Below are 12,168 nucleotides of genomic sequence, written 5' to 3'. Positions count from 1 at the left end.
TTACACTCCTTTTTTAAACGTTTGCCAGTTAAAGACACAGTGCCACACTGCCCTCTGGTGGTCAGCTGCCTAGCCTGGCTGAAGCTAATTTGATCTGGTAATATTTTTTTTTTATAGGATCTTAATAAAAAAAAAAAACAGCAAGGTGTTTAATATTTGAGGTGTTTCATAAGAACAGATGTTTGAAAAAGGCAGCTGTTCTGCAAGGTGAAAAGTGTTAATTTGTCAGGGTGTTGTGTGTTTGGACGTGGTTGTGGCAAGGACCAAGGGTAGATGAGTTTGTGAAAAGTTTCTTAAGTGACTTTGTTAAAGGGAAATACTGCTCAAAATAAATATCGCGTTTAATATACGGCTTTTATAAACCGTATACGCAGGTACACACTTGGGAAGCAATGCCCCATAGCTGAATGAGTGTTCTTTGTGCACGTGTTAACTTATTTTCTACTTCTTTTGAATTTAATACCCCCAGAAATTTCGTTACATTTATTTAATATTCGTTACCCTCAATCCTATGTGTAAAAATAACATTCGGAAAATAGGTCTGATTTTCAACACACTTTTTCTTTTCTTTTTAACCTTTATTTATCCAGCTCGATTGAGAACAAATTCTAATTTGCAACGACGACCTGTCACATTCACACAGTTCCACATTCATACCTGGAAGCTGCCCGGTACAACCACAGTCTGATCTGCTGGCCACTGAGCAGCTCCACTGGAGCGGTTTTGGGTTAAGGGCCTTGCTCAAGGGCACCTCACTGCTGGTAATGAGGGAAGGACAAGCGCTGCTCTTTCACTTTCCCCCACTTTGACCTACTGCACATGCCGTTGTGTGTACACTGAGGTATTACTACGGACATTTCGGTTCAACACACACAAGGTTTTACCAACAGACTGTATAAAAGAAGTCGACGCAGCCACCGTGACGTCACCCGTTGGTTTGTGGACTACCGTTTTGAAGCCTCGAGGTTGGCATTTTGGCCGTCACCATCTTGTTTTTGTTTTTTTGGAGCCAGAAGTGACCATATGTGGACAAGAGGATGGAGGTGGAGCTACTATTAAACGACTAGCTTGGTTAGCAAGGTGCATCCATGATTCACATTAACTGTGATTTTAATTGGGATGCTAATTTTGGCTTGCGTAAGACGGACTCTACTTAACGGAAACAATTAACAGCCGTCTTCTTAGATTATTTTAATACAACCGAACGCTTAACAAAACATTTTTTAGGAAACGACAATGTTACAGTTCACTTTCCAGAACTGAAAACACACAGTGAAAGGGTCAAAGTTCTGATACGAAAACACGGACAACACTCAAAAACGGCTATTTGAATGGACACAGTGATATGGTTGCTAAGCCTGTATCGGGATTGGCAGGTCTCCGTGGTAGCGACCAGCCAGTCACAAGGTAGCCAGTCCCCAAAGCATCCCCTGCTTTATTATATATTTAACTCTAACTGGGACCTTCATTTACAAAAGGATCACCATGCTGTATTGAAGAAGACTTGAAAGTAGCCATTGATACCATAATCTTGTATGATGACGTTGAAAATGTCTACTGAGGTAATAAATCAAGTGACAAGTAGGATCATTTCTCATAGACTTCTTTATATTATTATATTATTATTATATTATATTACAATCGGACTTCTTTTTGCAACCAGTGGAGTCGCCCCCTTCTGGCCATTAGAACAAATGCAGGTTTTAGGCACTTCGGCATTGGCTTCATTTTTTATGCCTGGAGGCTACGTCCACGTCTATGGTTTAACCTCTAAATGAAGCCATGCCCCATTGAACATTTTTGTATAAGATTTCACAGTAGAGAAAGAGACAAGAAACATGGGGAGAGAGAGAGGTTAGAAGACGATGTCCAAAACTCCAAATATACGTAATAAGCCAGAATGATCCTTTCATTTCATTTCATTTCATCCTTTTACCTGTGACATCCTGCAGAGAGAGCCGTGCTGTATCACTGCTTAAAGGTATAGGAGTAGATCTCTGTGTCTGACGCTCCACTGGAGGCAGCCAATGAAAAATCCATGTGTCATTGCTCAATGACACTCCGTACGATTATGCGTAGAAATTCAGCAGGGAAAATCAGAGCACAAAAGATGAATGAGTAATGCTTTGAGTTTCTTCATATAGCTGTGGGTATACGTAGAGAACCGTCCTCTTACAAATGAAAAGTTGAATTCATAAGCAATCAAATGTTCCTTTCCTCAGTTCAATACACTCAGGGTTTTTTTTGTGGCTACGGCCTTACATCGCTGATGTTCTTTGTTATGATTTTAATCAAGAAAGAAATGAACTTTGAGCCACTGTTGGGAGGAGAGTTACTAAGACACTCGCAGCAACCGCTGGCACACCATCGCAGCTGTGACCAAGGGCAACAAGTAAACACAGAAACATGCACATGCAGTACTGAACACGCGCTCGCACACGGAGCAGCCCAGTCAGCAGATGCAGAGCGGTGACTCCCACACCCAGGAAGCGCCGCTGACCTTTTCTCCCTGAATGACAGAAGAGTGCAAAGGAGACGTGCAGCCTGCCTGCCTGCCTCATAAACAAATGCTTTACTATTTTACAGTGTTTAATTAGTCTGCTGGGCCGGCTCGCGAGTCGCTACATTCTGCAACCCTCTGGGCGTTTGTTTAGTTTGGATGTCGAAACTTTATGTGCTACTCACTCCAATTCTTCTCGATCAATCCTGGGATGTATTTTGATAAGATTATGATATCAAATATTTTGCATTATGGATATTTTTCTAGAGCTGTCAAAATGAACATGATAATAAGTCCGCTAATTTTGTTCGACGTGCAATTAAGCCTCGGGCCGCTCTGTAGTTTGGGAAATCGGGAACCGATGCAGCATTAACGTTGTAGGAGGCTTGCAGAAAAAAGCTAGTCTGGCTATCACCAGACCAAGCTCAATCTTTTAAGATTGAACATTAGTCTGGGGGAGTCTGCTCTGTATGTTCTACTGCACAAGAGGCGTGATCAACGGGCATAGTTCAAATGACTCAATTGTATGTACGCAACCACAATGTACGCAATTGGATAGTCCTTCAACCAATCAGACCAACGATCCGGGTGACTGCTTCGGTGGCTATGTTGAATGTAAACAAGAAGCTGCTTGGTCGCTTCTCTATTGTCATTGTGTTAAACCCACCAATAGCGCGCCAGGTGGATAAGCCAGTTTGTGATTGGTTCCCGCAAATTTGTAATGGAAGCGGGATAGAAAAACTTACAGGTTTCCAGCCTGAGCTGCAGGACGAAATCAATTTCGGTCTATTAAAAACCCTCAATGGATCTAGAAATGGATAGAGCTGTTACTATTCCAAATATAGCTGTGCAATAAATTGTCTCAGAAGTAATTGCGATTAACAATATAATTGTCTTTCGGTCAAAAAAAAAAAAAAGTATTCATTCATTACTTTTGCAAACAAACTAAAGTTTTGAATCAATCCCAGAATACATCTTTTGGTAATATCACTGTTATATGACCCAGAGGTTAACAGCCTATAAAGTAAACCACGCCTCTTTATTGTCATCCAACATTCACATTTTTTTTTCTTAAATGAACATTAAACTGATAATTACCATCAACAGTCGTACCCCTTAGGACCTTAGTTAATTTTAGCAATTAATTGCGGTTAAACAAAAGATTGGCGATTTTGTAAAGAAAAATTGCTACAGGCCAAGAAATAGATAAGGAAAAGAGACTTTTGAATGGCATGTTGAGTTCCAAAGCCCTTCCAGATGGTTCTCTCAATAAGACTAAAGTTATTTGCATGTACTGTCAATGTGAAGTGACTTACCACTGGAGTATGCCTCCCCCTCACCAAAGGCAGGCTATGCTGGGTAGTTTGCAACAGAGATGCCTTTTTTGTCTTTTATTCTGGAGAATATATTCTAGAAAGTGTTTTTCATTCTTTTGCTATTGTTGCAATAATTACATATAATTACTATATTAATTACTTATAATATTTGCATAAAGCTCCCATGTTTATAAGAGCAATACAAACTTGAAAAATATCCCTTTTGAATTACATTTAGAACAGATAAAAAATGTGCGATTAATATCTTTTCATTACTTATCGCGAATTTATGCAATTAATCACAAGTAAATGTTTTAATCGGTTGACAGCCCTTATATTTATTTCTGTGACATTAAAGGTGATGTAGGTAGGATTGTAAAGATCCAGGACTTCTCAGTCCCCCCCACCCTTTCTGCTAAAGCCCAAACCGTCTCCTAAGCCCCTCCCCCCACAAGGGAGAATTAATGCGTGTGCATGAGCAGTTATTGGCCCTGATTGGTGCATCTGAACAGGGAGCAGTGGATTTTTGCAAATCGCACTACAGGCTGTAGGTGGTGTAGTTCTACTGGAACATAGTCAATTTCAGCAAATATGACAGAAAGTTTGTTTTTTAAGGCTTACCTACTGCACCTTTAATGTTTGTGTCTTTTCGTTTAGGTTTCATCCCGAGGGCATGTGTACAGATCTGAGAAAGTTCATCGACGGTCCCAGTAGCTACTTGACACTACCCGACGAGCTCAAGTCGGCCATAGTGGCCATCATATATATCGCCGAGGCTCTTCAGGCTGAGAAGGACTACGAAGCTGTAAGTTGCCTATCCGAGTTAGCTGCAATGCTCTTGCGTCTTTTTCTTCCTCACTCATGTATTCCTTTTCCAAAGACCATTTTGTTCCTTGGGTTTTTATAAGAGCCATCATTTGGTTTCTGAACTCCGTTTTCTTTTTACTCTGCTGTCTGTCCTGCATAGGGCTGGGTACCGAATTCAACCCTTTTTAGGCAGCGACCGAATTGCCTCCTTAGTATCGAGTACTATCATTCGATACCAAATTTGAATACCTAAGGAGTAAATCAGCGTCAGTGATCCAATAAGGGTGCAGCATGCTTATACCAAGTTCTAGTCTATGCCGATGTCGTTTCATTTCCGCGATTGCTCCGGTGCCGCCGGCTGTCCGTTACCTCTCGCTTCCTTTGTGTTGGCGTTCTAAACTCCGGTGGATTTCTGAGGACTATGGTTAACTGCTCCTCAGATCTCTGCAGGGTAAATCCAGACAGCTAGCTAGACTATCTGTCCAATCTGAGTTTTCTGTTGCACTTCTAAAACAACTTTTGAACATACACATGTTCCACCAAAACAAGTTCCTTCCCGAGGCTATTTTACAGAGGCACCGTTGCTCCGTCCGGGGCTAAGCTCCGCCCAAGATTGTTATTGGTTTAAAGAAATGCCAATAATCTAAAGCATGTTTTTTCTCCCATCCCGGAATGCTGTGCGGACTCGCCAGACCCTCCTTCGCAGCGCTGTGGAGGAAGGCCTTTCAATGCGAGACTAACCAAGATCAAATAATGTTTGTGATTGGCTGTCTAACGTTACACGTCGTAGAGACACTCGGGAGAAACTCTACATTGCGCACGGGGATGGGCTCACGTAGTAGGAACTGAAAATGTTGCCGTAATGTTCTAATTTCTTTTTCTTTCATATATATATATATACTTTTTTTTTTAACGATACCCAGTCCTAGTCCCGCCCTCCCAACGCTACTTCCTTGTATCCACTCATTCACTTCCTATCTTCTTCTTTCTTCCTTCCATTCTGTTTTTCACGTCCTCCCTTTCATCCATCCTGGTCCAGCTGAAGGAGGACTGGCAGTATGTGGCCATGGTGGTGGACCGCATGTTCCTCTGGCTTTTCGTCGTCTTCACCACTGTGGGCACCTTGGCCATCTTCGCTGATGCCAGCTTCAACCACACCCCTACCGACCCCTTCAAAGCTCCCTGAAGGAGCGGGACGTTTGGTCTTCTTGAGCTGTACCCATCCTGATTTACCACCACAACAAATAGGGACAAAATAAATTACTGTACTGAACTGCCAAAATGATTCTCTGGGTGTAGTTCACCATCAGCCAATCATTTAGGAACTCTTACAGGTACTCCAGGCAAGACACTTGTCCAACGTACAGTACCTCACATGTTTTCCACAGTCATCTGTCATCAAGCACTGCCAATTTACTTTAATTTCACATGACTTCAAGATGGTAATTTGCCTTTAGTGGAGACAGAATCAAATGTTAAAATACATCTTCACAATATTCCATATGACGATAAACTATTATTTGTATTACAACATTGCCATTTTTACGGAAGCCCGGAATAAAAATAATTCTGGTGATTCATTTCCTAAGTCTAATCTAAATAGTTTTCTCCTGTTTACGACTTAAAGTGGAAAAATAATAATCTTTCTAAGTTTGGGAAACAGGTGGGGAAAAAAAAGTTTTGCCAGATGAAAAAATACATTATCCCAGTTTTCTGGTTTCAACCTGCCAAAAATAAATTGCACAGATGAAATAAAAACTTAAAAAGCAAATTAGAAAAATTATCCTGGCACAACTATTTCTCTCTCACCTGGCATAACGTTTTTCCCATCTGTTTCACAGATTATTAGGGGTGCACCGATCCAATATTAAGATCGGATATCAGTCCCGATATTGACAAAATAGCTGGATCCAGTTTTGTTAGTTTTTTTCTCCCTCTGTCGCACGTGAGTCGCATGCTGGAAGAGTTGAGTGTACAAATAAATAAGAATTCAATACATTACATGTACGTTATTTTGTCTTAGTTAGGAAAGTAATGTTTAGTTAGGAAAGTCTGGTGCCTTTAGTCTCTTCCACATGGTGGAAGGAAGGTATGAGGTGGAAGGTATACAGTTTATTATTAATTCATCAACAGTATCGGATCGGTATCGGGTATCGACAGATACACAAAGCCCAGGCATCGGTATCGGGACTGAAAAAGTTGCATCGGTGCATCCCTAAAGATTATCTTGTCATAAGTTTAATTTACCTGTTTACCCTGTAAATCAAAGTCCTGTGAAACCGTTAGCTGCACTTCTTCAAAACCAAAGTTGACAAAATGCCAAACCAGGTCAATTAAAAAGCATGAGCAGAAGGGCTTGTATCTTTATTCTAACTACCCTTAGAGGATGGCATGTTGTTTGCCCAGCTGAGGTTTGTCAGATTGTATGCTGTCAAGAATTCCTTTTGTTTGCATTCGACCTCAATTTGCAAGCAAATGCAAATGATTGAACATCTTGAGGTTTCTTCACAAAGACATGCTCCGCTGCCAAGAAGTATTTGCACATATCTCTTGACATAGTTCATTCATTAAACTAGCCAAAAACTGGATTATTGATTGTATATGTGTGCAGGGGCATTAATCATTGCATGGAATATACCAACCAATCCAATGTTGGCGTACCTGACATGGAAAATACATAAATCTAAGCTACTCTTGTGTTTTTTAGTGTATTAGCTACAGGAGGAATCTGGGTCTGAGTGTGGATCCAGAGTTTGCTATTCATATGGGGTGTTCACACATAAACACCAAGACAAAGCAGATGCTATAATGAGCACGCTGTATGACTTTCATTTCCCTGTCAGAATGTGCTGGAGTGTGGCACATGCTTTGTGGATATTTCTGAAACCATAGTAATCCCCTTTGTATTTTCAGCACCGGTGTATTTGCGCGTTTGCATCGAGAGGCTATTCTTATGTCGGAGTGTGGAGTGGAGTACGCCAACTCAATTCACCAGCTGCACCAACAGCCTGTGGAATTCCCATGATAGAGGAGACCTGTGCCTCTCGCTGACATACCAATCCGTTCTCGCTCCCAACTCGTCAAATACTGACGCTTGGTCAGTGGCTCTCAGCGTAAGATAGCGACGCAACAATCACCCCTTTAGTGTCTGTATGGAACGCACCGGGCATAGCAACAGCTCGACCACGGCGCTGTTAGATGACGTAGTATTAAGAGCGACAACGGTAGCGACTAGTACGAAAGACCGAAAATCGGTTTAAAGCGGCAGGTTGCGGTGGTGGATGGGTCAAACAACACAGGACTTTCACCCAGCAGTCCGCTGTTCATGTCCCGTTCTTGTCCCGAGTGTCACTGAAACGTACACATGTAATCCCGCCCACGATCTTTTCTTAAACCTAACTGTCCCGTTCTCGTGCCGCATGTCAGTTGAACATACGTCCCGAGCCAGATCGTCAAAAAGTGACGCCAAGAGCACCGACCAAGCGCATCTAAATATGACGCCAAAGGCCCCTGAACAAGCGTCGCTTTTTGCCGCGCCGGGAGTGAGAATGTGTTGGACATACACACACGCGCCACACGTTCTTTTTTCTCTCACGTGACATAAACGCACACCTGCCCTTTTATTCTTCTGTTTCATTTTGTTTGTTTTTTAAAATAAAGATCTGAAGGGAAGATTTCAAAGGCTCCATCTGTTGTCAGAATGCTGCCCTGAGAGTTGCAACCTTGCTCGCCTTGCTATTAATAATCCTACACACACACTAACACACAAACACACACACACACTGGCATTGGTTACCAGACACCCCTGCATGGGCTTCCCTGATATTTTTATGTGTGTGTAAATGCACTTATGCATATACGCAGTGAGGGCTGTAGCATTCAAAGGGTGAAAATCTGCAGAGACGTTTCGACAGCTCATTGTGGTGACAGTGCTGATAGAGCTTTGGCATTAAAGACCTGCCAGCATTATCGGCACACGTGTTTTGAATCACACTCATTGCGATCCTCAGCTTATTATCTAACGCTTTGACCTTGCATGAAACTGTAGCATCAAGAAGACGGGCTGTTTAACCGATACGCAAAAACACGTTAGGTCGTTTGTAAAAAGCAGCTTATTATGACCCATAGTTACGGCCCTAGTGAATATGACGAGAGCAAAGGAGGAAGTCAGGTGACATAGTATAAAGAACGACAAAGTCTGTGTAGGGAGGATGTCGAGGTGGTGGGTGGGTCAAACAAACACAGGACTTAAGAGGCGGCTGTTCGTGACCCGCACGAAACTAAAAGTCAAGCGTAAGTCTTGCGTAAGTAAGGTTGCATACGTAAACGTAGTTACGTCACGTTCTACGTCACGTACATAACTGCGTCATATGTTTAACTACGTCTCGCAATTGCGTACCTAAGTGAAGTTACGTAACAAACGTACTTATTTTAACCCAAACCACAATTTTATTCCTGAACCTAACAGAGTAGTTTTGTTGCCTAAACCTTCCCAAACTGCGACCCCTTATTGTACGTTTAGGTCTGAGGATGGGTTGATCTGCTGCCACCGGTGCGGGTGCTAATTTTGGAAATCCTCCTGTAGGTCGTATTAGAGGGTAGGACCAAACGAGAGTGAGCCAGCAGTTTATATCAAACTTTTTAACATCTTTAGATTTACCGTCTGTAGGGATAGAGCCGAAGAAGAAATTAACAAGTCTATGTCGAGATTGAAAACGAATAAAATTCCAGGAGCCGATGGCTATCCATCGGAATGGTATAAGACCTTTAGAGAGATATTAATAACTGTACTCAAGGAATGTTTTAACTGTATGTCATGGGGCTGGGGAGACTCTGTTGTCCTGGCTGCCATTTCAGTAATGCATAAAAATGGGCAAAGATAAAACAGAATGTAGTTATGGACCCATATCTGTTCTAAACATGAATTACAGATTATATGCATCAATATTAGCTTTTTTTTTTTTTTTTAATGATTGGAAGACATAATCCCCGACCTGATGGATCAGACAGGCTTTTTTAGAAACAGGAACAAACGAGGTGTACGAGTGTATCTTTCTTCCTGGGGTTCTATACTCCATACATGGTCTTATGTTCCCCAGGTTAATATCCTCTTAAAGGACCATTCTGGTGCAAAACGAACCTAGGGGTTAATAACGTGTGTACCTATTCTACCGTTCTCTGGGACATGTTTTCATGCTAATCGAATGCGTCTCTAGCTTGAGACAAGCTATCGGCAAACCGGTGGTTAGCTGCTAACGCTACCTTTCGGGGGCAGAGGGTAAATCACTAACAAGGCTCAAAATAGCACCACACTTCAACGGTAGCATAATGAGGGTCCCTACATGTAAACCCAAGCATTGAGAACTTTGTAAGCGTACAGACAGTTTATTAAAAAGATAGATTATAAAGACAGTTTTGTTCACGTTTACAAGCGGGCGCCATCTTGAAAACGGTCATGAGCAGTCGAATCACGAACGCTGTGTATGAGCTATGTTACTGGTTACTGGTTGTCCCAGAGAACAGTAGACTAGGTACACATATGTTATTAACCCCTAGGTTCATTTTGCGTCGGAATTGTCCTTTAAAATGACACATTAAGGAGACCGTTTAAAGGTTTTTATGTTCTCAGCAATGCTTTTTCTCCCGTGTTTAGCGTATGTTTTCCTGGGTCATTATGTTAAAATCACCCACCTACAGCTCAAAGCCTACTGATACTACTACCTTCAAATTTGCGACTCGACTTTCGACATTGGTATCTCCACAGTGGCTGAACGGATTTTTACTGTCCGTGTCCCTTTGTTCTTTTGCAATTTGAATTTACCAATCTCTTACAAGTTTAGTTTATATCAAAAACATAGGACACTGGGAACATAGGGATGACCCCGGGGGGGATAAACGACCAATATGGTCCTATGAGTTGGAGGCCTTGTTGGCGCTGATTGATGTATTTACAGTATACTGAGAGTGGCGGTATGCAGGAGGGCAAGTCGGAGACCTATTCTCAACCTGTGTCTGATTTATGGCCTGTTTGTGTTTTTGCACTGGAAACACTGACCAGCATTCAGGATAGAGAATAGTATGACCTTCGATGCAAGAGAAAGGAGGTAATAGAAAGTCGAAAGTAGAGACAGAGAGTAGGTGATGGAAAGTAGGTTTTCTTATCTTGTGTAACAGACGAATAACTTTACGACTCTTGAAATGAAGACATTGCCTTTTATAAAAAAGCAACATGAAGGATCCAAGAAGTTCATTCCCAGGCCTTCACCTCATCCATCATAACACTTGTAGTCCTCACGTCTCAGAACTTTCCTCACCATTTATGCGGCAACAACATCCATCTCTATTTTTATGTCTTATTCGACATGCTTATCTTTTTTGCCTCAAGCTACCCTCAAGCTCAATATCAGCAAGACCGAGGTGCTCTTTCTCTGCTCAAACTCCTGCTTCCTATAAGTCCTCTCCATCACTTCTGACAACACCACACTGCTCCTGCCAAGAAGTTGGCTAATTCTTGACTTTGCTTCCGCAACTTCATCCGTTGTTGGTTTTCGCTCCACAGCAACTGCCGTGCCCGGTCTTTCAGCATCTCTCATTTTAATTCCCAAACATATATTCGCTTTAATGGCTTAGAGACATATTAAGTCACACCGTGTCAGCTTCCCTCTGCTGAATGATGTCTTTTCTGCTCTACTACCTGCAAATTATTTATCTCTGTCTTTATTTTGCTTGTCACGAAGATTCTGGTATCACTAGAATAATGTCAGGGCTGTGGATCTGATCCCTGTTCCTACAATTTCTTGTAATTTTAAGAATGACTCATTTCCCTGTTGCACTATATAAAGGTTATTACAGGTTCCATTTCAATCCTGGTAATCAGTTTGTTCTGAAATCCTTGTTACTTTAAGCCATCTGCTGATTTCAGACCATTAATCTCAATGTCCCAGGCCAGATCCAATCATTGCTTATCCTTTACCCCATCCCACCCCCTCTCTATGCATGTATATTGCTGTCTGCCACAGTTTCGTTTTTGTTTGTACCACTGGAAGGCACCAATTGGGAAGTTTGGAATCTCGATAAATGGTGGCTTTCATTCATTGTGTATTTTCCCTGGATAACTGTTCTTGCATCTGCAAATTACTTATATTACATTATAACACAAGTTCTTCCCATGAACTAATGAAACAATAACTCCCACAACCCTGATGATGATGATGATGATGAATGAAATGATCAGTGAGGTTGTATGTTGCAACCAACTGAATACCCTTTCGCTCACCTCTCCTTTTCCAAGCGTGTAGTAGAACCTACCGGTTCCCTTCAAGTTACGTAAAAACGCGAAAAAGGCCATCTCTCGTGCCTAATGTTTGGTTTGTCCGCTCTGGGCTACTGTAGAAACATCATAGTGGTGCAACATGGCGGGCTCCGTGAAAGAAGACCCGCTCCTTGTGTAGATATATGAAGGGCTCATTCGAAAATAACAAAAACACAGACATTCTTAGTTTCAGGACAATTCATTTGTGATTATACACTAATGAAAACATAATT

At 41.8% G+C, this 12,168-nt stretch overlaps 1 protein-coding gene across 1 annotated transcript in view; it reads left to right on the top strand.

Moving 5' to 3' along the window:
• Positions 1-6,203, top strand: part of chrnb1 (cholinergic receptor, nicotinic, beta 1 (muscle)) — a 32,935-nt gene extending 26,732 nt beyond the window's left edge. The window contains exons 10-11 of the mRNA XM_039823570.1: positions 4,474-4,621; positions 5,663-6,203. Of these exons, the coding sequence (XP_039679504.1) occupies positions 4,474-4,621; positions 5,663-5,809 (295 nt within the window). The 3' untranslated portion in view covers positions 5,810-6,203. The remainder of the gene's footprint in view (positions 1-4,473; positions 4,622-5,662) is intronic.
• Positions 6,204-12,168: the final 5,965 nt, after the last annotated feature.

The sequence above is a fragment of the Perca fluviatilis genome, chromosome 14 (assembly GCF_010015445.1).
Source record: "Perca fluviatilis chromosome 14, GENO_Pfluv_1.0, whole genome shotgun sequence".
NCBI lineage: Eukaryota > Metazoa > Chordata > Actinopteri > Perciformes > Percidae > Perca > Perca fluviatilis.
Note: the sequence above shows the minus strand (reverse complement) of the source record. Positions and strands in the feature narration are given on the sequence as shown.